A 25,717-nucleotide genomic window follows, 5' to 3' on the forward strand; every position below is an offset into this window, starting at 1 on the left:
AAAGCTTTTAAATGTAAGATGTTTGTACACTTTACTAGTTTACTTTAAAGTCATTTCGAGTTGGAACAGTGTGTCTGTATTTCCTCACACACAGGCGTCATACTTTCCTCACTAGAAGGAAATCAAAGTAATTTTTTTTACAAATGATCGGCTAGTTCCTACCTTGTGTTATGATAATGACTATATTTTAGTATGGCACCGGTTGTGCACACTGATGCATTTTAAAAAATGGTGATGCATCTTAACAGTAATTCTTATACCTTTAATTTTACAGTATTTCCAAAAGTAAGTACACCCTAAGTGATACAGCTGTACGTTGTGTAATGTTGTGCAAAGCCTGAGGGTGTACTCACTTTTGTTGGCAGCTATTTGGACAATAATGGCTGTATGTTGAGTTATTTTCAGAGGACAGTAAATCTATACTGCTATACAAGCTGCACACTGACTACTCTAAAATATATCCAAGTTTCGTTTCTATGATGCACTAAAATGGCGGCTAAAATCTGAGGTGTGAACTTACTTCCATGAGATACTGTAAGTATTTGGACCGCTACACTTCAGAAGAAAGCCTTACAGACAAACTCAAGATTTGTCATCTGCAAATGAGAAAAAGACAAACCATAGACAATACATCATGGAAATATACCTTCGGGTAGCTTTATTAGTGTGTTACACAACACCAGAATTCCTGAACATGAACACGGTCTATTTATAGACATTACAAGACAGACAGTAAAAACAGTAAAATTAAAATAATTGATTTTATTTACAGAATTTTGATAGAAAATAAAAAGACGAATGAGATGGCAGAAAAGGAATGTAAAATTACATTTAAACACACATACAAAAGTTCACAATCACTGTATAGCTACTTTCTGAGAAAGAAACTGGGCTCTATATACAGAGTGTTTGCTTGGAAATATAATCCAGTCGATTATGCCCCCCCACCTCCGAGTGTCTGTCCTTCACTGGTTCTCTTTGTTGATAGAAAGGATGAGAGCTCTTCTGTCCATTTGGCTAAACCTCTGCTTCTCTGGAGTAGAAACCTTTAGCTTCATCTACACAGAAGAGAGAATGTACAAGGGTTTTATACGAGTCAGACTGCAGTGCACATTTTTGTAGGGAAATAAATAACCACATTTATTTGTGCAACTAAACTCTGGCAGGGGCAACTGTACGCTGTATATTGGGGATATATATTATAAAACATTATTTGCAATATACATTTTCTAAATAAATGCAAAAAACAGAGCTGTGAATAGACGGCACAACTTTTGCCCTGTTCAATAAAAAAATAAATAAATTATTAATTTAATAACTTCGGTCCAATTGTACAAAGAGTTCGCCAAAAATATTGTAGTGCTAAATTTAAAAAAAAAAAAAAAAAACCATGATTAATACCTGGATCACTGACACCAATACAGATAATGGCATTACAGTATACATTAATTCCAGATATATAAAAAAAAAAAAAAAAAAACCATAAGCATCTGGCTTTAACCTACTGCTTCCTTTTGTTTAGCAAAAACTTGTTTAAATACTAATTCTGGCAGAACATGGTAATTAATTTTTCAGTGTGACAGGGTGTACGATGTAGCAGTTACTGTCTATGACCGTGTGTGACACTTAGATAAGAGATAAGGCCGATAAAAAGAAAGAGAAAGAAACCTGTGTAGTGTTGTTTCTGGGTGAATTGGTTTCCTTGAGAATCTGCAAAGGAGATCTGCCTTCTCCGATATAAGTTTTGCCTGCACAAGAGGTGGTGAGAGGGGAAAAACCAAATAAAAGGAAAACCTCATTAATGACAATCACCAAGCAAGAACACAAGCATATAGTAAATATACAAATAGATTTTTTCATGGCACATATATATTATATATATATATATATATATATATATGCCATAAAAAAAAATAAAAAAAAAAAAGTTACCCCTTTGCTTCTGTTTGTTCAGAATAACTTTATTCTCATTCTCATCAGTAGCTGGTCTGCGGGTAGACAGCGGGGAGGAGGGCCCTCTTCCACGACTCTGAACTCCTCTAGCACGGACACCAGTCGCTCCAAATCCAACACCCAGCCACTGGGGCTTAAATACAGCCTGGCTTGGGCTGCGGGTGTCAAACTTGGGGAACGTTCTAGCAGGGGGAAGGACTTGAGTCTTTTCTGGTTCAGGAATGGCCGGCGTTGACTTCTCCGATGGTTTCAGACCTCGTTCAGGCAGTATATCGATTTCTTCTGCAACACTCTGTGCACAAAGACACCATGTTTAAAGTCGGTTTCACAAACAGTATCCAATTTCTTGTTGTTGAGAAGGGCTGCGACAACTCATCGATAAAACCGATAACGAAATTTGTTGTCAACGAATGATGATTAGTCGTGCTGTTACGGCTTTAGTGTGACGAAACAAAAGCACGGTAATTAAAAACGGTAGAATCCTCATGTGAAAATGTTTAATAAAGTGCTATTGTGTAAACTACTTGTAATTTCAGCACAGTCGCACTGGATATGTTTTGTCGTGACTTGAGAGCATCAGGTTGCGCAATCAACTCGTTTGCGACATTGTGATTGATTCATTTAAAAACTTAATTTAAAGCAGCAAATAACTGCATTTTTTTTGTCACTGCTGTGGGTTTCAGTGACTGCTTATGCATTTGTACACCAATGTTTATTTTCTTCTTTCTTTCTTTTTTTTTTTAATCAAGTCTGTTAGCTTACTGTGCTTCGTTTCATTCGCTCGCTATAACATTTGTGTATTACAACAGTTAACTTCTGTTCTCAAATGCTTTTAAATGCTTTTCTTCAATGTTTGTATGTTTAATTTATGCATATATATTCAATTATTATACAAAATGAGATGTATTATATATGTTCTACATTGTTACATTTTCACAAGTGAACAAAATGTCACATTTTGAAGAAACATCCCCCATGCACTCCTCAACAAGCAGCACTATAAGCTTTATAAAATGTCGAAAACTAAAGCTAATTAAACTCCATGTGGATTTTTTAGTTTTTAAGTACACTTTTATACATAAATACCCTGAACTAGGGTTTTATATAGTTATAATAAGCAAAACATCTAATAAAAAAAAATTTAGCCGCCCCAAATCGTTCGTTGCAGCCCTACTGTTGAGTGAACACGTACCTCCTCCTCTGTTGTCTGCGGTGTCTCAGCAGTTTTTGGTGGGGCTGCTTCTTCCACTGGAACAGGATTGAACTCCACAGGCTCACATGGAAGTGCAAAGGCAAGATCTACATCTTGCCTGTCCTCTAGAGGAGGAAGAGGAGTGGAAGGACGATTTTCTGCTGAGGGAAAGAATTCCGGCGAGTAAACGCCCTCACGGCAGCCGAGCATGCTGAGGCTAAGCTCCCGCTTCAGGGGAGACTCGCCCAGAAGAATGGCCTCCTCAGCCTCCTCTATGGTAGTGTCAGCGTCCACCCCGACCTCCACCTGAACCTCACCGACCACCACAAACGGACTGCTGGAGAAAGAGCCGTAACCAATGGAGGAGCTGAAATTTGCTGGGGTTGACGAGCAGTCTGTGGACCCACTGAGAGAGTCGTGAGAATGAGGTGGGAGGAGAGGCTCTTTGGAGCTCAGCTCATTCTGCTGCTCTACACTAGGGAGGCTGTGCTGTGTAGTAAAGGACACAGGAGGGAGCGGAGTGGAGTCAGAGTCACCACCCATCACATCATTATGGAAAAACGTGCTCAGCCTTTGAGCCAGTGAGCTGACGGTTACTGCAACAGAGATACACACAGAGAGAGAACGTTTTAAAGCAAGGTTTAGCTGCAAAATCTAATTCTGGTTTCCACTTTATTAGAACTGCCCCCAAGATAATAACAAATGCCAAATATCCAAAAAATATCCAACAAGTGGTGCAAGATTAAAAAACTTTTTTATATAAAATAAACGCAAAACTTTTAAAAAGCAGTTTACAGAAGCCTTCTCAACCATAAAAGCTCCTGCTAGACACAGACTTCTTTTAGTTCATATGGCAGGAAGGAGCTTTCATTCGCACAAGCACTTATTTTCGCGTTTTGTTTTTATGTCTATGTAAAATCCAGTGCTAAAATTCCTCCCAACAGAGTTTTAAACTGATCGTATCCTACAATAAGTTTGCAACCAAGTGAACCAGTGTTGCTTTATCCATTGATGGAGACTTCAAAGCACTTTAGTACGTTGCTCTGGATGAGGGTGTCTGCTAAACGCCGGAAATGTCAACGGTTCAGTAAGTACTACTTTTATATAATAATAATAAAAAAAAAAAAAGACCAGTTTTATTTACTTTTCTTTATTAACTCAAAGAACTAACAATAGTGGTAATACTGACATTTAGGGGGATTATAAATACATCTACAAAAAAAAAAATCTCTAAAAGTTTGTTGCTTCTATAGTTTTAGTTCACTTACTATAAAACTGGTTATACAGCATATTAAACCATGCACGAGATTAACAAAGCTACGTCAGATGAGTTGGGTCATATGTATATTTTGTTTAATGGCTATAATCACACTGATGTCACCCAAATAAGATGAGGTTCCCCTTTTGAGTCTGGTTCCTCTCAAGGTTTCTTTCTCATAACATCTAAAGAAGTTTTTCCTTGCCACAGTCACCACGGCTGCTCATCAGGGATAAATGCACACCATTCACCTTAACTGTTAAATTCTGTAATGCTGCTTGTTGTGAAAAGCGCTAAAATTAAACTTGACTATATTTTTGAGAAAATAAATAGTTAATCTAGAGTTTGTCAAATTGCCACAACATCCTTGAAGATTTTGGGCCAAAATGCCACACACCACTATACAATTTAGCTCAAGTGGAAACCTACAAGTTAAACTTTAAATTACCTTTCATACTGCCCTTTAGTGGAGTACGAACAACGCCAACCGTAGGTGACCGCGGATCAACAAACACAGATCCAACTGTCTCTTGAGCTTCTGGGGCCGTAGAAGCAGCACCACTCACCTGCAACCGAAAAGGGGATGGAAATGTTCACAGCAACAGGGATTTGGAAAACAGAGTTAACATCTAGGTATATTTTAGTGGCTAAATGGAAAGGTGTTACATGTATAGGTGTGCGGTCAAGACCACACGACGGAGACCGAGGATCTGCCAGCTGGGCTAAGCGTTGTGTCTTGAGCCGATGGATCGGATTCGGCTTGGGCGTTGATGCCGTGGACATCTTGCTCTCAGTGGTACCCATGTTCAGCTTCTGTTTCGTAAATGCATTTTGACACAGAAAATTCTCTCACTGACTAAGAAGATTCGTACACAGTTTTTATGCATTTGCACACGGAAGCTGAATGAAAAATCCAAGATCAATCATTTTGGTAATAAAAGTATATAGTTGACAGGGACATATTTGAACACAAACCTGTAGACTTTTGCAAAGGATCTGTTCAATATTTTGCTAAGATATTAGACAATTAAATGGGATCTTTTAATCTTCTAAATATTTACATTATTACAGCATTTGGCAACCACCCTTTTCCAGAGTGGCTTACAACTGAGCAGTTGAGGGTTAAGGGCCCTGCTCAGGGGCCCAGGAGTGGCACCTTGGTGTGGCTTAGATTTGAACTCATGACCTTCAGAATCAAAATCCAATGCCTTAACTGTTAAGCTAAAACCTCACCATGTTTTTTGTAATTTCCATGTTTACAAATAATATTCTTCCCCCTTTTTTTCATTGGGACCTTAAGAAAACCTTGCCTAATTATTCGTTCCCATATTATTGCACGCCTGTGAACTGTCTGTAACACTACAACTTCTCTTTGGGATTCATAATGTACTGTCTATCTATGATAGTTATGAAATAGTTAATAAAAATATTCTAGGACATAATTACAAGGTGATGAATGTCAGGAAGCAACAACTCTAAAAAACAGAACAAACAGTAATAAATCTGGCACGCTGCTAACTTTTTGTATTCTGATATTTGATATATACTAATACAATAAAAAAAAAACACGTAAAAGAAACCAAGTGTTTATTAGCTACAAAATAAATCATGTACTTAGATAACATTGAGCAAACAAGTTAATCAGGGAATAATGAATACAAGTCAACCCACCTGAAACCAGCGTAGAAACTCTTTCCTCTGTATACCTGCTTATAACGTTTTTAAATTGCAAAATATATATATTTAATAAAAAAAAAACCTATAATATGTACTAACAATATCAAAATAAAACGCTGAGTATGTATCCGATGCACTAAAACCTTTGCTGCTGCTGCTCACACAGCCACGCTGACTATTTAAATCGCGTGCAGCGTCAGTTTGCGGCAATTTTCAAACCAGCCAATGAGAGATCGCACACGTGCAAACGTCCGCCTCGCTGATTGGCTGAGCGCTTTCCATTCATTGGCCGTATGAAATGATTTGAAATGCTTTACGCCCAGTGTACACGCAGGGAGAATCCCACCCACAAAACAAAACAAAAACATATTTTCTTTCAAAAACCATCCAATAAATTCACACATCCCTATATAAAAAAATATATGTCTTTATAATACTTATTTTTAAGCTTTATGTGTATAATAGCTTTATTGGGGAGTATTATTTTCTAATAAAATGTTCTCATTATTACATAAACACACTACTATTTCAAAGTTTTTTAAAGTTTATTGCTTGGGTTACATTTATCGTCGTACACTCTTTTGGCTATAGTCAAAACTGATCATTATAATAATACAATTATGGTACACAAGATGGCCTCATTTACAATTAAGCTAATTATTTTACAGCAGGATTATTTATCAAATTATAAAAGAAGTGAAGGAGAAAAGGGCAGACATGCGTCCTCAGGTTTCGTGTCCTTTTGTTTCCGTTGGCATCGATTACCATCTCCACAATGCGACTTACAACTAGTGGTTATTAGTGCGATGTATCAGATCAAACAGTCTGTTATTCCTTTCCAAACTCATATAAACGATCAGTAAATAGATTTAAACATCTTTTTAGTGAAATCGCTGTCCTCGAGTAGTTGGAATGCAGACAAGACATATCATATCATATATCATATCATATAAATATCATATATCATATCAATGATTAACAAAATGAAAAGAAACACAACGGACTTCTGTGAAGCGCTGGATATCGTAAAACAGCCACCAATTATCTGTGTGTTCAGAGTGTTAGTGCATGTGTCGAGTGTTTCAAGCTCGTTTGATCTGTTGCTTCCACTTTGGTCTTATCGCCGGTCGCAAATGACTTCCTTTCTTCCTTAAACTACTCTTCTGAACTTCCAAAACACGTCTCCCCACATTCGCATGCCACCTCCCTCCACTCCTTCCCCCTCTCCCTCCTTCAGTCTGTCTCTCCGTCCCTCTGGCAGAAGTGCGCCAGTAGTGTGTCCAGATCTCGCCGGTCGGCGGCGGTGTACAACGAACTCTCTCCCATCATGCTCAGTGCCATGCGCAGGGTGGACCAGATGTTGTCCGACATTACACTGGTGGCGGAGCCTGGTGCCCGACTCGCACCGCTTTCAAGGTCACCGGCGGCTTGCCTCTGGAGAGAAAGCGCCTCCAAAAAATGCTCCACCGCTTCCCTGAGACAAGCACAAAGCAGCATGTGCAATAAGTGAAAGCAAACTGGTGAGCATGTGCACAGTGGGATGCGGTAGAGTACTCTTACCTGTGAGCTCCAAGATTAACACAGCTGATGCCCAGATTGTAGCGACTGCGCACGAACCCAGGCTGCAGTTCGAGCGCCCTTCTGTAAGCAGCAACAGCCTCCTCAGAGCGATTTCCGTTGGCTAGCGTAGCTCCTAACTTATTCCACAACAAATAATCCTGCAAGTGAAAAGAGACTGAGAAATTACAAACAATATATTATAAATATTATATATATATATATATATATATATATATATATATATATATATATATATATATCAGGGATTGTCAGATTCAGGGGTAAGATGGTAAGATCGTGTGCGTCGGCATAAAAGTTACTGCATCGCATCGAATTTAGAAAAGTGTGCATTGGATACAAGTAGGCATTTGTATCACAATGCATAATTTTTAAGATATTTGCATCTGTTGAAAAAAAGTAATTATTTCTATAGAATTATAAGTACAAAGGAATCGTATCGCAATGAATCGCATCGTGTTGAATCAAATGGAATTTGGATCGCACTGCATTGTAATAGGGGTGAATCGCATGTTTCTTCACATTCTATAACCATGAGAAAAGAGCGAAATGAATGTAACTTCAAAAACATTGACATTTCTTCGAATTGATCAATTACATTTATAAACAAAAAAACAAACAAACAAAAAAAAAAAAAAAACACTCATCCAGGATTTAGACTCAGGCATACAGTCACTGCCTTGTTGAACTTGGAAGCAAGAAACTGCATCTGAGTGAGAGTTTTTGGGCTCCATACCGGAGGCTCAAGCTTAAGCTATTGTGTTGCTAATTTGTGTATGTCTGAGGCAATTCACTTCTTGATTGTGCTTGTTAATCAGCAGTTTAATGGCTCTGGGCTCAGGGGTTACAGCTCTGGGCTTTTGATTAAATTGCTCCTAGGTGTGAGTATGTTAATCTATGTCCAACAATGGACTGATGGGCCTAAAGTGCCTCACACTTTATGTTGGATTCACTTTCAAATATAATTTTGGCCAGTATTTTGCTTTAGTTATCACTACTTATGGTACCCTGTGTCTTTTTTCTCCATATTTATGGCCAAATGCACTATAGTTGCTAAAGTAACGATTTCCAGAGATGACAGGAAACCCTGTTGTGTGAGATTATTAAAAAAAAAAAAAAATCACTCAACACAAACATATGGATTTTTCACTTTCCAACACGCCCTGATACGTCGGAAATGTCGATTGTGCTGCTTGCTCATGATGTGGCTTTACTGCTACACACAGATGTGGTAGAATTAGCTGATATAAGCACTGGAGTAGAGGCTCACTCATAAGTAAACAGCAGCAAAATATATGAGGAGACAGAACACATTAGCTGCAGTTCTAGTCCTTAGATCTAAGATTAAAAAAAAAAAAGATCAGGACATGAGTAGAGTTAATTGAATCCCAGAAGTGTCATAATGTGTGTATACCTGTGGAGTAACAGACAAGGCAGCACTAAAACAGTCTACCGCCTTGTCATACTCTCCACTCAAGTTGAAGAGAACCCCGAGACCACACTGCAGCTGAGGGTCGACCCGCGTGGGATCAGCAGCCGCCGCACTCAGAAACAATGACTGCACTTCATTAAACAGAGCCCTGAGAGAGACGAGCATGAAAGAAAAAAAAAACAAGTCAAACTTGAGATGCATCATCCACTCCAGCCAAAAAAAAGTCTATGGTCACTTGGGACGAAATAATAAAAATGTCCATACTCTGGTAGCAGTGATCCAAATCTCTCTCTCTCCTTCTCTCTCTCTCGAACTCCTTCCCTTTCCCTCTCCCTGTCCCTCTGTTCAAGAATATTCCGGTACTTCGGATTGTGTCTCAACCAATCACGAAGTGTCTCACAGGCCTGCCGGTGCAGTGATTCATTAGTGAAGCTGACCGCCAGAGCCATGAGAGCTGTCAGATTGTCTTTCTTGAGCTCAATACACCTGATAATGGGGAAAAAAATGTTTAAAGAAGTAAAATTTTACATTATTAAAAAAAAAAGCCTTTAAATATCAGCATGTACAAGTGTGTATGCTTCACTGACCTGCGGAGGGCGCTGATGGCAGCAAACTCTTGCTCATTTTCTGCTTGGCATGTTCCCAGATACTGCCAGGCCTGAGGCGTAACAGAAACACAAACTTCTCACATAAAAATGAAGCAGCATTATAGAAAGAATATTAGACAGATCATTATTATTATGTATTAGGGCTGAATTAGCCACAGGACTAACCAGCTGGTTGTCTGGTTCTCTCTGCACTGCACTCTCAAACAGGCGCACGGCTCCGGGGATGTCCCCGGCTTCCATCCTCTTTACTCCCTCTGTCAGCGGGTCCTCGTGGGACAAGTACGGATTGTCTTCCTCAAACTGATAGCCCTGAGAAACAGAACATAACACAGCACACAAGTTAAAACAATACAATACATCATTACATGCTGGTTCTGAGCAAATTTGCACTACAGAATTAGCAGAGTATTCATTATTCCACTTACAGAATAGCAATATGAGGTCATTAAAGCAGTGGTCCCCAACCTTTTTTGCACCACGGACCGGATTAATGTCAGACAATATTTTCACGGACTGGCCTTTAGGTGATGATACGACCGGCATAAAAACTGATATTTTCTAAATGTAATAATAATCATGAATCCACTGTGTTGTGTTTTGTGTATTTTTCTCGCTTGGGGGTTTGAATTTAGCGGTAATGTATTATGTGTTAGCGGCCGGAGCAGCCCCTTTAAGAAGGTAGTGGATGTAGGTAAGACGTGACCGAGGCATCTTCACATGCATCAAGAGTAAATCATAGACAGATGTGGTGGAGAGAATCCAGTCATTTTCCAAAATAAAACATCTTTCAGAATCAGATAATAAATAAAACAAAAATAATGTAATCTATGTATTCTCTCTGTGCGGCCCGATACCAATCAACCCACAGACCGGTGCCGGGGTGTCCAGGGCCCGAGGGTTAGGGACCACTGCAATAAAACAAAGCTAATAAGGTTATATATGCATTTTGTTCCTAATGCACTTGTAAAAGAATGCTAAAGCCATTAAATGTTATGCGCATGTTTTTGGATATTTGCATCAGTATATTGAAAATATCAACAGGGTATCCATATTGCAAAATTAAAATTCTTTTCACAAGTGAAAATATTGTAATATAATCAATTGCATCTTTATTTATAATATTACTATCATAATATAATAAGATATTTGAGGTGCTGGGTCACTGATAGGAAGCTCGGGGATTCAAGCCCTGGTATTGCCAAGCTGCCGCTTTTGGGCCCTTGAGCAAGGCCCTTAAGGCTCTGTGCCCCAAGGGCACCTTATCATGGCTGGCCCTGCACTCTGACCCCAGCTTCCGAAGAATAATTTTACTGTGCTTTATTGGATATGTGACAAAGGCTAATCTATTCTATTCTATTCTATTCTATTCTTTTATTCTATTCTATTCTATTCTATTCTATTCTATTCTATTCTTTTATTCTATTCTATTCTATTCTATATATTATATTATTACTATACTAGTTTATTATACCTATCCCTGGACATTTAGGAAGATTAAAGTTTGTATTTTTCTTAATGTATGGGCAGATCATTTAGTTTCTTTCTAGAAAAAAAAAGCTTGAAAAGAACAAAATGACATGACTAACAGCATGAGAAAATTTTAAACTTAAAGCAAGTACAAATGGCTTAAAATAATCTTTTGTCAAATATATGGACAAAAGTGTTGGGATACCTGAATTTTCCACCTATATGTTGTGGTTCTTCAAGCTGTTACCAAATAGGTTGAAGGAACACAATCGTATAGGATGCCATTGTGTGCGGTGGGATTAAATTTATAGAGTGGAAGATCTTGAGCTCAACCCCACTGAACTCCTCTGGGATGAATTGAGCACAAATCTTCTACCTTCCCAGAGGGTTGAAGGTCTTTATAACAACAAACTGGGATGTGGAATAGGATGTTCAAAATGCACATAAGAATCTTATGTCAAGTGTCTGCAAACTTGTATCCATATAGTGTGCATTTGGTTTAATGTAAATGGACACTAGGAACGACTAAATACATTTGATCGAGATATTTCCACATCCGCCTCAGTCATTTTAGTGTATACGATAAACGTATGCAAGATCTACGTGCACGTCATCTTCTGCCTACACGGACGGTATATAACAATCAATAATTTATAATCATTTATTATTTATATTCAGTAAAATGGTACATATGAGACTGAAATTAGTGTCACATAGATGGAGACTTAATTTCTTGTCTCGCTGAATGGAGATGTTCCTGTGTAGGTGTATTGTCGCCACCTTATCATACGAGGTGCTGAGCAGCTGGTCAAAGTCAGACAGCCAGGGATGAGCCTCAGCGTCTCTCTTAGCCATCTCCTCCCACTCCTCCTGCAGCTTCTCCCAGAAATCGATATCACTCTGCACATACGCACAGAACTATTATAACACACCTTATCTGTTGCTACAACCTCGAACCAAAAAGGAACAACTGCGCACGTATGCTCTAATACCTCCACGGCAGCTTTAGCCTGCTGAAAATCTGGGCCCGCTTGTGTGAATTCATCTACCCAGGACTCAGCAGACTCTTCTGACACCTGAGAAAGAAAAGCATTATAACCAACTGTACCACTTACAAAAGCGGATGATGGGAAACAATAAAAAAGGTAAATGAGGGCAAGAAAAAAAAAGAAGGAATTGACTATAAGAGAAAACATCTTACCCTCACATCTATAGTGGCACCTACCCGTAAATGAAAAAAAGTGTTACTGCGCTTTGAGGAACTGAGTAGATCTAATCAAAGGCAGCCTTTTAATGTGGATCTGCTCTCGAAGAATGCAAGCAAAGCAAAAACTAGCTTGCATCAGGGAAGCACAACGTGTAAAGCGACAGCAGCGGACGGATTACGCATATTAAAGCGGCAAAAATGTTCACAAAAATTATGTTGAGTAATGGACCCCAGCATATCAGAGGAAAAAAAAAAGGACCACTGTGTTTTCGAAGCAGCAGGGGTCCTACCTGACTGACGAGATAAGCCCAGTGTTCTGCCTGTTTAGCTTTAGCTTGGTCATTCTTCTCTCTGTGCTCTTGAGTTTCCACTTGCACAGTCTCTCCCCCTGATTCCTTCAGGAACTGTGCAGCCATTATGGGGGCAGGTGGGAAGGGCAGGGGTATTATGGGTTTGTTATTGAGAAGTTATATATAGGTATGGATTGAGGTTAATGGGTTATTAAAAAGCCAAACAGACAAAGCACATATTAAAGCCATAACTCCTAAACGTGACATCCAACTATTAGCAGTGCATTATAGCTGAGGGAGAATTTTAAGTAATAAACTACATTTATTACTTAAAAACCAGACAAAGTTGTTATTTGTCACAATGCAGCACTTCAGGAAGAACAATGCAAGCGTGCTCGTCTAATCGTTTTAATTCTCAATAAACAGTACCAGTTTGAAATTGCTGCAGGCTTCACATTCCCTCCTCATGAGGCTGGATGAAGCTCATACCTTTGTGAAGCTGGATGCCCAGTTCTGTGCCTCTCTGGCCTGTGCTTTATCAGCGAGTTGCTTTCCTGCTCTGTCCTCCACTGTCACACTGCCCTCGCCAATCTGCCTAACAAACTGCAGGAACTGCACAACAACAACAACAACAACAACAACGGGCGTTACACACCTACAGCACGTTGTGCACACCGGTGAGTTCAGTCAAGATGTTTTGAACATACAGCGACGCACGTCCTGATGTTGCCATGACAACGCTAATCACACAGTAAAGCAATACAAGCAAGCATCCAGATCAACAGTGAAATGGAAGAAAAGCAAATGGCATTATGCAAAATAAAACAGGGAACGGAAATGAGTTTTGCATGAAGAGAGCAGGGCCTCAGAACAAGCGAGATGCAGTTTCACGAAAAAGCAACAGCTTAGCCAAAAAGTCCATTTACTAGGAATTCTAAATTGCTCAGAATTAATGTGGCCTGGCTAAAGATGTAAAAAAAAAAAAAAAAACATTTATTTGATTTTAGTTCGTTAGTTTTTTGTTTTTTTTGTTTTTTTTGTTTTTTTTTACATGTAATGCTAAATTGGAAGATTATGGCGATCTTGTCACTTTAAAATAAAACCTGTTCAATTTTTTTCGGCTCAAAAAAAGGCCGCCAGTGTGCGACACCCGCTGGCACGTTTTAGTTTGCTGCGGGTGGATAATTCAAGTTTGGCTTTTTATTTCATAAATTCGAATAGGACATTGAGTATTTTATTTGAAAGTAACCTTCAACTCAGCGTCTTTTTTCAAAATGTTTTGTTGCATGCAGAAATAAAATTAAGTTTTTCTCTGTAGCGGGTCATTGATTTCATAATTGCAACATGCTAGATCTTTTTTATACACAGCATAAGATTAAAAAAATAAAATAAATTAAAGATATATGCAGTGTTATCTTCATTGTAGATGTCAAAAGGGTTTTGTGGTTGCCAGTGTTTTCTTTTCTGTGGAAATCGGCTCTTTGAGTGTTTAAGGTTGCCGACCCCTGGTCTAAGGTTTTAATTCTTCATAGATTCAGCTTTGCTGATACACAAGAGATACAAAACAACTGAGAAAATGTCAGAAGCGATAGTGTCGCTATTATACTAATAAAGAAATACATAACTGAATTCATATACCTGTGCCAGGCTACAAAGCAGAGAGCAGAGGTGCGTCTGACAGTGGATCAGCCCCAAACTAGTCCAGGAAGATCAATAAAGTAGACTACCAGGCAAAACATTGGACACATGCCTATAAAACGCCTTTCTTTATTGTACTGTTTGTAAATAAATGTACCAAAGGCTTCGATTCTCAACAGTCTTGGAAAAAACTTGACCTGAGTTTTAAATCTCACAAGCACTTCTTGGTTGTTTCATCAAACCAATTGTTTGGGGACACAATTTCATTTGAATTAAAATGACATTAAAATTTTTAAAGGCAATATAATTATGTGCATGTGCATTAATTTCACTATTTGCACTTGTATTTAAAACTAATTTGAATCTATTTTCGATTGGAATTTGAGATGTTCTTCAGCTTATAATGAGTGTAAAGAGTGGTTACTTGAGAAACCAAAATCTTCCTGTTAGCTCACTTCAGTCAAGCCACTGCCCTTTCAGCTCTTAAAAACAAGCCGTTTCTGACCACAGAATGGCCTCACTGGATGTTTTTTGTTTGTCGCACCATTTTCCTACAGCTGAAATACTGAATTCCCCCTGTGCCAACAGAGTCAGTGAAATCTCATTCTGATGTTTGAAGGGAACATTGGTTGACTTACTGGATAATTGTGTGAATGTGTATGTGTGGAAGTGTTAATATTAAAATGGACAGTGAGTATATAGTCAATCCAATGTGTCCAGATTTGGACTGGTAGACTACATTTACTTATCCATCACACTACAATGGGCTAAATATTTTCTAGTTAATGCGTATAACTTGCTGTTAAATAATAAATTGGGATTTATACAGTTTTTTTTTCCACCTTGAGTGATTGTTTCAAAATTCTGATTGCTAAAAACACAAAAGGTCTGGAAGAAAAGCGGATAGCAACCAACTAGCAGAAGAAAAGCACATGCTCACCTGTGTGTTTTGAAGCTTGGGGTCGTCGACTTTTGCAAGAAGTTCATTAGCTGTTTGTTTTAGATCTTCCCCTGGTTGATACTCTTTTGTCCTAAAGGTTTATTTAAAAAAAAGGTTCATGTTTTAGTTTTCATGTTTAAAAAAAATATACAGTGTGGCAAAAAAGTATTTAGTCAGCCACCAATTGTGCAAGTTCTCCCACTTAAAAAGATGAGAGAGACCTGTATCATAGGTATACTTCAACTATGAGAGACATGGTCTTTCAGCATGACAATGATCCCAAACACACCGCCCGGACAACGAAGGATTAGCTTCGTAAGAAGCATTTCAAGGTCCTGGAGTGGCCTAGCCAGTCTCCAGATCTCAACCCAATAGAAAATCTTTGGAGGGAGTTGAAAATCCATGTTGCCTAGCAACAGCCTCAAAACATCAATGCTCTAGAGGAGATCTGCATGGAGGAATGGGCCAAACTACCAGCAACAGTGTGTAAAAACCTTGTGGAGACTTACAGAAAACGTTTGATCTCTGTCATTGCCAACAAAGGGTATATAACAAAGTATTGAGATGAACTTTTGTTATTGACCAAATACTTTTTTTCCACCATAATTTGCAAATAAATTCTTTAAAAATCAGCCAATGTGATTTTAGTTTTTTTTTTTCTTCCTCATTTTGTCTCTCATAGTTGATGAAAATTACAGGCCTCTCTCATCTTTTTAAGTGGGAGAACTTGCACAATTGGTGGCTGACTAAATACTTTTTTGCCCTACTGTAATAATAATAACTACTGCCATCCAGTCTGTCTGCAGGTCATTAAAACTGATATTTACAAACGCTTCAGGCATACTGATAGACAATTAAAGAACTCTGTGCCAATCAATTTTTTCCTTTATGCAAGCTCCAAGACATATTCAGTTGCCAAAGACATGATCCATGTAGCTACCGTCAAACTGTTCTGCTTATATATTACTTTTCAAAGCTTCAGAGTTCAAATTCTCTCATTCTTTAAAAAAAAAAATATAGTTCTGCATTTCATCATAAATGATCAGCAATCTTCTCTGACCTTGACTTACCACTTTCTAAACTTTATTACATTCTGTCAGACTTCCCCACATTTCCATTTTATACTGTCTCTCACCATTCTCTCTCTTGCTCCTTGTCTCCCAGATCTCCCAACCACAGCTTCTCCTCCGACTGCTCTAGATACTCTTCAGCCCATCGCCCAGGGTCTGGGACAAACACAGAGAAAGACAGAGAGCAGAGGTTAGTAGAAAGGAAGCTATACGTCCAAACGTTTTGTCGACACCCACATGTGGGCATTCCACAAAATCACTGATTATCTTAATAAAAAGACAGCTGTGTTTTTCCAACTTAGGAAAAACACAGCTGTCTTTTTATTAAGATAATCAGTGATTCACTTTCACCTCTCAGTGATATGAAGTTTACTGCTGATCAGTATATACTCCGCGAATCACCAACCTAATTCCGTGTTTTATTTCATAACTGAAGATACACTCTATGTACAATAGCACATGACCATGTGTTTGTGGAGATTTGTGCTCACTCACAAAGTGAGTGCTCAAATTCATCCCAAAGGTGTTCAGTAGTAGGGATGCGTTTACATTTGACATTTTTACCAATACCGGCACTTTTCAAAACTGTTTTCGATACTACTCTCTATGATTTGGTGCAAAAAGACATGATGTGAAAAGATGCTGAAGAAGTAATTTTTTTATTACTGCTGAACTTTAGTACTGCAGTTTAGAAATGCCTCTAAGCAAACAAAAAAAAGGCAATTTTCTTAATTAAAAAGGCCCTTCAAAAAGAGAAAGAGAGAGAGATTCCAGCATACCACAGCACAACATATTTGAACGACAAGGCATAGAAGCACAACAGAAAGTAATAGAGAATTCTGGCATCTTTAGCAATTAGGCAAAGCTATTTATTGCCTATCAAAAAAACAAAAAAACGCTTTGAGTAGCACAGTACTAAGACCTTGCACTTTTTTTTGCAGACTTTCTTTAACGTCCCTTTACATTTGTAGTATTTATTGCATGCCTATGTTTGTGGATACTGCTGGAAGCTGTCAATTACACATTGGGATAAATAAAGTGTCTGTCTTTCTATCTATCTACACCTGAACCTGCTTCACTCCACTGTAGTGAAGGCCAATAAATGTAACTATAAATTTAGTGACAGCCGTATGACAGTCGTTTTTTGGGGGTCATCTTCCCACGCGTTGCTATGGTAAATGGGGTCCTCACGGTGAAACGCTTTTTAGCCTAGCGTTTCCTGTGGGGTTATTCGTATTTTGATATGCATTTTAAAACTGACGTGGTGTCCCCAAAAACTTCTAGTATTAAATAAATACATATTATAATGTGTATATTATTTTATAATTTACACAGCCGATGTGTTGTTTGCTTAGGTAGGGACATGCTCAGTCGGCTCTCGAGGGAGTCAACTGTTAGCATTGTAGCCGTGTGGCTACGCGCTCCCGGAGGATATTGCAGGGGCAATATCCTCCCTGAAGAGGGTCGGGGACCTACAGGATCTTTCCGTGGCCCCGTCTCTCCTGGCGTTTGCCCCTGGCATGGCCTGTGCAATACTCTACCCTAAACCTGAGTATGTACCTAAGGTGCCTACGGCTCCCCCGCTGGACAGTGCAAGCACTGGACACGTATGTCCACAGGACCAGTCCATCCATTGTGGATGCCATTTCTTTATGTTATGAGTTCTCTGGTCTTCCTGCTTCGTTCAGATACAAGGCTCACTCTACTCGGAGTATGGCGGCCTCTACGGAGTACCACTCCAGGACATCTGCAACACTGCGGGCTGGTTCACCCGCTGACCTTTGTCAGGTTTTATAACCTCGACATTAGAGCCACTACTGACTCCTCTGTCCTGCGTTCTGGTTGTGTTTACACACACTAAGCAAAAACTGGTCAGTATGGCGCGATTGGACACTCATTCCCAAAGCGTTGTGACGCAGCTCGAGTTCCCGAAATGGGAATGTCTCTAGGTTACGTATGTAACCCTAGTTCCCTGAGGGAACAAGACGCTGCGTCTACAAGCCACACTCCCTGCATTCTCATCCTCAGAAGCGAGCGTCGCTCCACTGCTTGCACATTTTGTAGATTCCTGGTTCGCAACGTTTCCCCACACGCTTGCCATTGGCTGGATTTCCCACATGATTTAGAGCATGAGCAACGCGGAGGCGTTCCCAAAACGTCATGATGCAGCGACGTTCACTATTGTGTGACACTGGTGTCGCTTGGTTTTGTAATGTTTTGTAAACGTTTTAACATTGCCCCATGACCAATTTTCTCTGCACATGTGCATGGATATCACACATACAAACGAGTATGGAAAGCAGCTTCTAATTCGCCATTAACACTGAATTATACGGAGATAAAACTATGCAAGAATGGATAATAGTATTGTTTGTCTTGAAGGTTATCGTTTGTCTGGTATTGACCCAAATACTTTCCAGTCTAAAAAAAATTACAATTTGGAGCTTGATTTTTGTGTTTCCTTGTTAAAGTAAAGGGAAAATCGAACACCACCACATTCAAAGACATCCTATACAATTGTGTGCCTCCAACTTTGGGGAACCATTTTGGAGAAGAACCAAATATGGCTAGAAATGTCAGGTGTCCTTAAATAACTTTTCTCAAGATTTGGGTTTAAGATCCCAAGGTGACTATGAAAAGAATTTCAGCTTTCGATCCTGATATTTACACCCAGATGTGTTAAACAACATTTTGGTGGCAGGCCACCCAGTTTCAGGTAAGTAAATGTCCTTCTTACATTAACTACAATAACCCACCAACATAAACAAACAGATGCTTTTTTTTTGTGATTTGGTTTGTCTGTAGCTTCTATCAGTTGCTATGTGGGGATTTCTTTATTCAGTTTTCCTTATAAAGCGGTGTAATGCATGCTTTGATTTAAACTGGTTTTCCTTAATGAAGTTCTTTTTTTTGTGTTAGCATTGTGTTTTGGGTCATTGCTGCATGATGCATTTCCCAGTAAATTGTCAGACGGAATGTTTCTAGGGTTATATGCATAATCAACCAAAAACTAGTGAGCCTTTTCCAGAAGCCCAGGCCATGACACTACCACCACCGATGAGCAAGTATGTTCAGGTTGTCCGATGAGCTAGTATGTTTTGGATCATGAGCAGATCCTTTCTTTCTCCACGAGTTAGACATTCCATCACTTTGCTAGAGATTACTCTTGGTTCCAGAGATTTTGTGGTAAATCCTGGTAGTTACAATCTGGCCTTTTGACTGTTATTGCTGATGAGTGGCATGCGTCATGTTGTATGGCCTTTTTGTGTTGGCTCTCAAAGTCCTTTTTAAACGGTGTATTGTGATACTTTCACAATTTCCTTGGGTGACCTGACTGATGGCTGGTTTTTAAAGCACCAGTGGTTTCTTTCTTTTTTCAAAATATCCCAAATTGTTGTATTAGCTTTAATTGTGATTTTCATATTTCTTTTCCCCTCAGTCAGCTTTCTGGTTTACAGGTTGGTTTATCCTTTTTTTCTTCCAAATTGCATTCTTTATAGATTATCCCTAACTAAAACCATTCAAAACATTTGTGTTTTAAACAGCAATTTAAAAGGCACTGTTGGTACTGTTACCCTCCCTTCATATTTTTAGTAAATATAATGAGAGAACTGAATAATTTTTCTATATGGTACAATTCGAAAGAAAATGAAGAAAATATTGTAATATATAATATATTTGTAAAACCTCATTTATATTTTTAATAAAAAATTTATAAACATGTTATTACCTTTTCATTTTAACATCAACATTGTCACAAAGTATGTGGACATTTGAATTCCAGACCTACAATCTAGCCTTCCTCAAACTATAACTACAAAGACAGGTGCACAAAATTGTATAGAATATCTATATAAAATTTCCCTTTATGGTTAGAACCCTAATTCTGCTCCAGCATTGCAATGCCACGTAAACAAAGTGTGGTTTAAGAATGCATAGATTGCCATTAGAGCCTGATCTTACTAATGCTCTAGCAGCTGAATTAATATTTCACAGCCCTGCCCCAAGATCTAGTGGAAAGCTTTGCCAAAAGAGAGGAGGGCAAGACTGGATGTTCAACAAGCACACAAAACAACTGCGCCTACATCAGTCACTACTAAGCATATAATACAGCAAAGCTTTTTCCTACACATAGACAGGATCTAAAAAGAAGTTGTATAGTGACTAACCTGACACTTCGTTAATGAATTCTCTGGTCCAGTCAGCGTCTGCTGCATCAAAACCTGCCTGGGCTGGAGAGACGGCGGTGTCAGCGCCAGACAGAAACTCTGCCGCCCAGTCACCCGATAGTGCCAACGCGGCTACGTCTGGAGCTGAATGCAGAAAGGTTTAATATCTTACACTTTCTATCACATTCTGGCAGTAAAATGATGGCCATTGATCTGGGCAGATGCTGTTAAATGACATGCAGTGCTTTAATGGAAGCGACTATTAAATCAGAAATCAGCTTTTTGGGGCTCAAAAATTTAAAGACGGTGATTTCTACAGGCTTCGGTTTAGATACTGACACTGCTGAGCTTTGGGTTAACGTACTGTTCAGCATCACATGCGTGTACACCAGTACATCCCAATGTGTTACCTCTTTGTGGTGCCTGTCTGTAGGACTGCTGGTCGATTTGCTGCATTTCTTCCAAAAGTTGGCCCATGTCGAAACTCTGAGGAGGCCGCGGGGGCGCCTGTAAAAACTCATTCACCAGCTGCAAATGAAGGTGTTGCGATATACGAATACATTAAGGGCTGTATTCACACACAATACCTTATGTTAAGACACGATGTTCAATGTTTCTATCCACTAGTTTCTTTTAAGATTTACAAAAAAGAAAACAAGGTCAGGTCGAAAAAGTGGATGCCAGAGGGTTTCCTTGAAACATGATGTGGCACAATGACATTGTAACTGTGACATAAATAATGCAGATAATAAACTTGCACAGCAAATAGGTTCGTCTTGTCAGGGTAGAAATGTCAGGCTGTTTATTAATAAGGTGATTTATAATTTAATAGAATGATGTTTATTTAATACGGTATCGATTTAGCTCTCTTGTACTTGCTTATGCGAGCGGGGAAAAAAGTTGCTGTGTTACTTTTCTTAGTTATTAACAAAAGACGTGTTGGGCTCGTTGTCATTACACTTCACAAACACCTTACACTTACTCTATTGTTGAACTTTTAGATTTGTGTCCTTTATGCCATCAATGAGTTTTCTGTGGAGCTTCTTTCAGGATTAAAATGTTATGTGATTTGAGGTACCAAAGCACTGTTTCATTTCTCTTCTTGCGACATCACCTCTTTTTCCACTGCAGACCTATTTTAAGTTTCACTAAAAATAAATACTGATTGTATTTTTAAGCGGCATCTGTCAACTCATAAAAGTCGCAGCCTGACCCCAGATTCAGAGCCAAGTAAGTGGTCAACAGCACATATAGATACCTCTTCCTCGGAGGCTATTTCAATCGGCGTGGGGGGAATCTAAAAGGGGGGGAGAGAAAAAAAAAGTCACAGTGAGACACAAAGAGAGGCATATGGTGAAGTGCTCAGTTCATTGTTTCCAACCAATGGCCACATGTCAGTAGAACAGTAGTGTTTTGGGGTGTGAAAGTGTGAAGCATAACCATAGGAAGTGAATTCTACAAAGAATAAATCAGTAATAACAATGGTTTTAAGGATTAATATCATATTTTGTTTTATAATCCAGCTGGACACCAGAGCGTAAAACCTTCCGCATTTTCACACGGAATAAATAAATCCCAACTATGTATCAGACAAGAAAATACATAGCAACTTATACTTTGGTTAATTATAAAAAATAAAAAAAATCTAACTACATAAAACACAGTAACTGTTAGTTAACTGCTGTGTCCCAATTCACCTACTATCTGTACTAAACAGTATCCAAGATTTATCCATGTTGAAATGAGTATCCTATTAATTATTTCTAGAACATTGGTAGAAGGGTGAATCCATAAGCACTTTACCAGCTCTTATTTCTTATAACACTTTACAGGAGAGAAGAGGAGGTTTGTGACAGCATGCTTCTGTAATTCAACCCACAAACAAGGTGTAAGGTTTATAAGGTCACTGATGCGACTTGAGTGTAACAACTTAAATGTTACCACTAACCCATTTAAGTACGGTCACAAAAACATTAATGTTTGTGTGTTGTGAAAAAAAAAAAATAAAGAGTAGCATATTGTAGGCTTATTATGGTAAAACTGTAAATCTGTAAATTTTAATAATAATAAAGCCTATTATTTATACATAACCTGTCTATTACATGCATTTAAAAGATTTCAGTAAAAGGTGGCAAAATGAATGAAGTAATGGTGATGGTGTGTGTATCCAGTTTGTGTACCCCAGTACCCAGTATTTCTTCTTTTCACAGTATAAGTAGACGAACTGGGACAAAACAAATAACTAAATACAAACTACTTACAGTGGGCGTTGACCTGTGTCTCCAAGCGCCGCCTTCTTGGGTCATGTGACCGGTCAATTTCATGAGGGGATTGGCTCCCCCACATTCCGCCTCTACCAGCTCCCGCATCGCCATGGCAACACAGGGTCAGGACGGCTCGGACAGCTCCTTGAATTTTCTAGAAAGGAAGAAATGCAACATTAAAAGGATAAAAAAAAAAAAAAACTGCTTTAACTGTTAAAAAACAGTGCAAATTCTATCATAGAGTATAGCATTTATGATTTATAGCATTCATAATTTATTATTGTCTTCATCAGCGGTCATCACTTCATCGGCTGGATGTAAATTTGCACTGGCATTAACATGCGCTGATTAAAATGAAAGCAATACTGAAGCAGGCATGGATATGCTCGACAGGAAATTGTGCGAGACAAAAGATTTGGGGGGGAAAATACATTTTCATGCCGGCGTATAATTTATAACGACATGCTTTGTGCTTCAAACATGAACCATTACTATGGACTGCATCGAGAAGTGCATCATAATCAAATCTCCTGATCATACCATATCCTGCACTATTTAAAGACCATGAAAGTATTTGCTTACACTTTAAATCATGGACACTTATGTCAAAGCAACCATGCACTAAAACGATTTTCTTTCCAGAGGCCACCGGTTCAACTCATTAAGCATAAAGGACATTTTTCTAGTATATAATACAAAACCCCTGTGATCAGCCGCATTCCTGATGCAATTTCTCTCCTCTTCTGTGCAACACAATTACCTACAGTATATACGTTCCCTGAGCAGCATCTCTGCAATGCATGCTGGGGGTTGATTTTTTCCCCCATATACACATTTAACATCTTTCTCATAATTTGCACTCTCATTCTTGACACACTAAATGCCCAGCACAAGGGGTTACTCCTACTTCGCTACCAATCTCATTACTCTATGTGTGCTGAATGAAAGTCATTTCTCTGGGCACCTGGTTCAGATTTCAAATGTGTGCACAATTAGCAATGAATCTGCTTATCCTGTCAGAAAAAGAGCAATCTGGGGAACAAATAGGTTGTGTACCAGTGATCCTCTCCCTCAGAATCCTTTCTGAAGCTGGTTCCTTTTATGGATTCTTCTTCATACCATCGTAAGGAGGTTTTCCCTTGCCACTGTCACCACTGGCTTGTTCATAAATTTAGAGAAATATAACATTTATATTTGTAATCTATGTTTTTTCCTGTAAAGCTGCTTTGGGACAATGTATATTATTAATTGAATTGTACAAAATTCAACAAAAACAGCTGTCCACACTTTACACTTATCCTTTAATTATCACAGATCACCTGTAAAGGAAAAAACATTCTCTCTCTCTCTCTCTCTCTCTCTCTCTCTCTCTCTCCTATAGCGTTCGATAGTTTGGGCAACTACACTACAGAAGTTCCTGAAAAAAAATTTTTCTCGAATTGACTTTCCTTCATTTCTTAAAGTAATGACGGGCCACCCTTTTCTCATCACTTAATCGAGTGTTTCTTGCCTTAATATGGATTTGTACACTAGTTGTAGTAGCACTAATAGGGCTATTGACTCGGTACTCACTTTTTCTTCTGCAAGAGACAACTGATAATCTAAAACATATTAAGAAGGCAAGAAATGTCAAAAATGAACTCTTGACAGAGCACACCTGGTAACTGAAACCCATTCCAGGTGACTACCTCGTGAATCTGATGAAAGAATGCTATGAGTTTGCCAAGCCGTCATTAAAGCTAAACGCAGGACAATCTACGATCTAAAACCTATTTTGGGTTGTTACACTTTTTTTGTTTACTATATAATTACATACATGTTTGTTCATAATTTGGATTTCCTCAATATTAATGTACAATGTTGAAATATACGACAGACCAGACAGACAGACAGACAGACAGACAGACAGATATTCCCTATACTAAAATCAACACTGAAAAAACGCTATTTAACTTGACATATGTGAAGCGTTTGGATTATTTACACAGATTTGCATATTTAAAAAAAAATTTGTTTGATTGCAACATATTGGTGTGTTAAAACACTGCAAATCAATTCAATCCTTATTAGAAAAAGGTCATGAATATACAGATGTTTTACACATTTTCACAGACACATGTGACCTGAACTAAAACCCAGTGACCATGTTAAAGATTCCCTGCAGAGATTGGAAAGTATGTTCATTTCTCATGTTTAGACAGACAGACAGACAGACAGACAGACAGACAGATAGATAGATAGATAGATAGATAGATAGATAGATAGATAGATATCTGACACAGCCTTTGCTGAGATGCAGAGTCCTTAAATCAGCGAGTTATTCACATCTATATTGTAAGTGTTCAGGTTTAGACAGACTTACAGCTGCATTAGCAAAGAATGAACTACTTACCCTGTCTCAGACCCTGTCTGTGTCTCTGTCTCAGTCCCTGTCTCAGTCCACAGCTAGCTAGTAATCAATAAGGTGATCCAGAGTCCACAGTTAGCAATGTTTCATGTCGGGAGCTAACGCTTTTAAACCAAAAAACACAGGTTTTCCCTGTAAGACATACAGGAGATGTAAAATAGACATGAACTAAAGGAAAATCTTGAATAATCTCTGTAAATAAAGCTAGTCAGCTAGTTCATTGAGCTAGCTAATAGACTCACCGCAGCGCAGTCCAGGCGATGAGGCTGTGAACTCCTTATATTAGCTCCTGCCTAATATAATATTACTGAATGCTAACCCAGGCTAGGGAAGAAATTATTTACAAAACGAAAGAAAAATACGACTCAAAATACGACCTGTCCGACCTTTCTCTCAGTCATGCAATGTGACCAAATCTAGATGTTTACCCTCCCCTTTGACCCAAGGAATAGGTGAAGCAGCTACATGAAGCGCAACGCGTTCACCAACGCTATTCACGAACGCGATTACGGCGCGCAGGCTGCGAGGATTTGCGCGTACCTGGCGCTGGGGCTACGCAAACTCCGT

The 25,717-nt window shown here is 38.8% G+C and overlaps 2 protein-coding genes across 5 annotated transcripts; both read right to left on the minus strand.

Moving 5' to 3' along the window:
* Positions 1–632: 632 nt before the first annotated feature.
* cdca3 (cell division cycle associated 3) lies at positions 633–6,265 on the minus strand. Its single transcript, XM_046846183.1, has 7 exons — positions 6,075–6,265; positions 5,070–5,216; positions 4,852–4,969; positions 3,146–3,741; positions 1,933–2,245; positions 1,669–1,748; positions 633–1,058 (listed from the first exon to the last, which is right to left on the minus strand). Exons 2-7 carry the CDS (start codon positions 5,205–5,207, stop codon positions 966–968), a joined length of 1,338 nt encoding a protein of 445 aa, XP_046702139.1. The 5' UTR covers positions 5,208–5,216; positions 6,075–6,265; the 3' UTR covers positions 633–965.
* A 341-nt stretch (positions 6,266–6,606) lies between these two features.
* Positions 6,607–25,649, minus strand: pex5 (peroxisomal biogenesis factor 5). 4 transcript variants are annotated; one of them, XM_046846881.1, is made up of 17 exons: positions 25,393–25,648; positions 25,136–25,192; positions 22,741–22,897; positions 21,738–21,776; positions 20,890–21,007; positions 20,480–20,623; positions 16,376–16,466; positions 15,241–15,331; positions 13,152–13,274; positions 12,158–12,241; positions 11,946–12,065; positions 9,864–10,007; positions 9,678–9,748; positions 9,355–9,576; positions 9,073–9,238; positions 7,641–7,798; positions 6,607–7,554 (listed from the first exon to the last, which is right to left on the minus strand). In XM_046846881.1, exons 3-17 carry the CDS (start codon positions 22,852–22,854, stop codon positions 7,314–7,316), a joined length of 1,926 nt encoding a protein of 641 aa, XP_046702837.1. In that variant the 5' UTR covers positions 22,855–22,897; positions 25,136–25,192; positions 25,393–25,648; the 3' UTR covers positions 6,607–7,313. The 4 variants fall into 4 exon arrangements, with proteins under 4 accessions (XP_046702837.1, XP_046702836.1, XP_046702838.1 ...); XM_046846880.1 differs by having other exon boundaries at positions 25,136–25,282; XM_046846882.1 differs by lacking the exon at positions 25,136–25,192 and having other exon boundaries at positions 25,393–25,649.
* Between the last annotated feature and the right edge of the window lie 68 nt (positions 25,650–25,717).

The sequence above is a fragment of the Silurus meridionalis genome, chromosome 4 (assembly GCF_014805685.1).
Source record: "Silurus meridionalis isolate SWU-2019-XX chromosome 4, ASM1480568v1, whole genome shotgun sequence".
Taxonomy (NCBI): Eukaryota; Metazoa; Chordata; class Actinopteri; order Siluriformes; family Siluridae; genus Silurus; species Silurus meridionalis.

Coding starts and splice junctions, on each gene's coding strand:
- cdca3 (XM_046846183.1), bottom strand. CDS start 5,207: ATGGGTACCACTGAGAGCAAGATGTCCACGGCATCAACGCCCAAGCCG. Junction 2,246..3,145: donor CGCAGACAACAGAGGAGGAG/GTACGTGTTCAC, acceptor CTTTGTGCACAG/AGTGTTGCAGAAGAAATCGA. Junction 1,749..1,932: donor GAACAAACAGAAGCAAAGGG/GTAACTTTTTTT, acceptor CCTCTTGTGCAG/GCAAAACTTATATCGGAGAA.
- pex5 (XM_046846882.1), bottom strand. CDS start 22,854: ATGGCGATGCGGGAGCTGGTAGAGGCGGAATGTGGGGGAGCCAATCCC. Junction 10,008..11,945: donor TCAGCACCTCGTATGATAAG/GTGGCGACAATA, acceptor TCTGTTTCTCAG/GGCTATCAGTTTGAGGAAGA. Junction 7,799..9,072: donor CCTTGTCTGTTACTCCACAG/GTATACACACAT, acceptor TTTCACTTGCAG/GATTATTTGTTGTGGAATAA.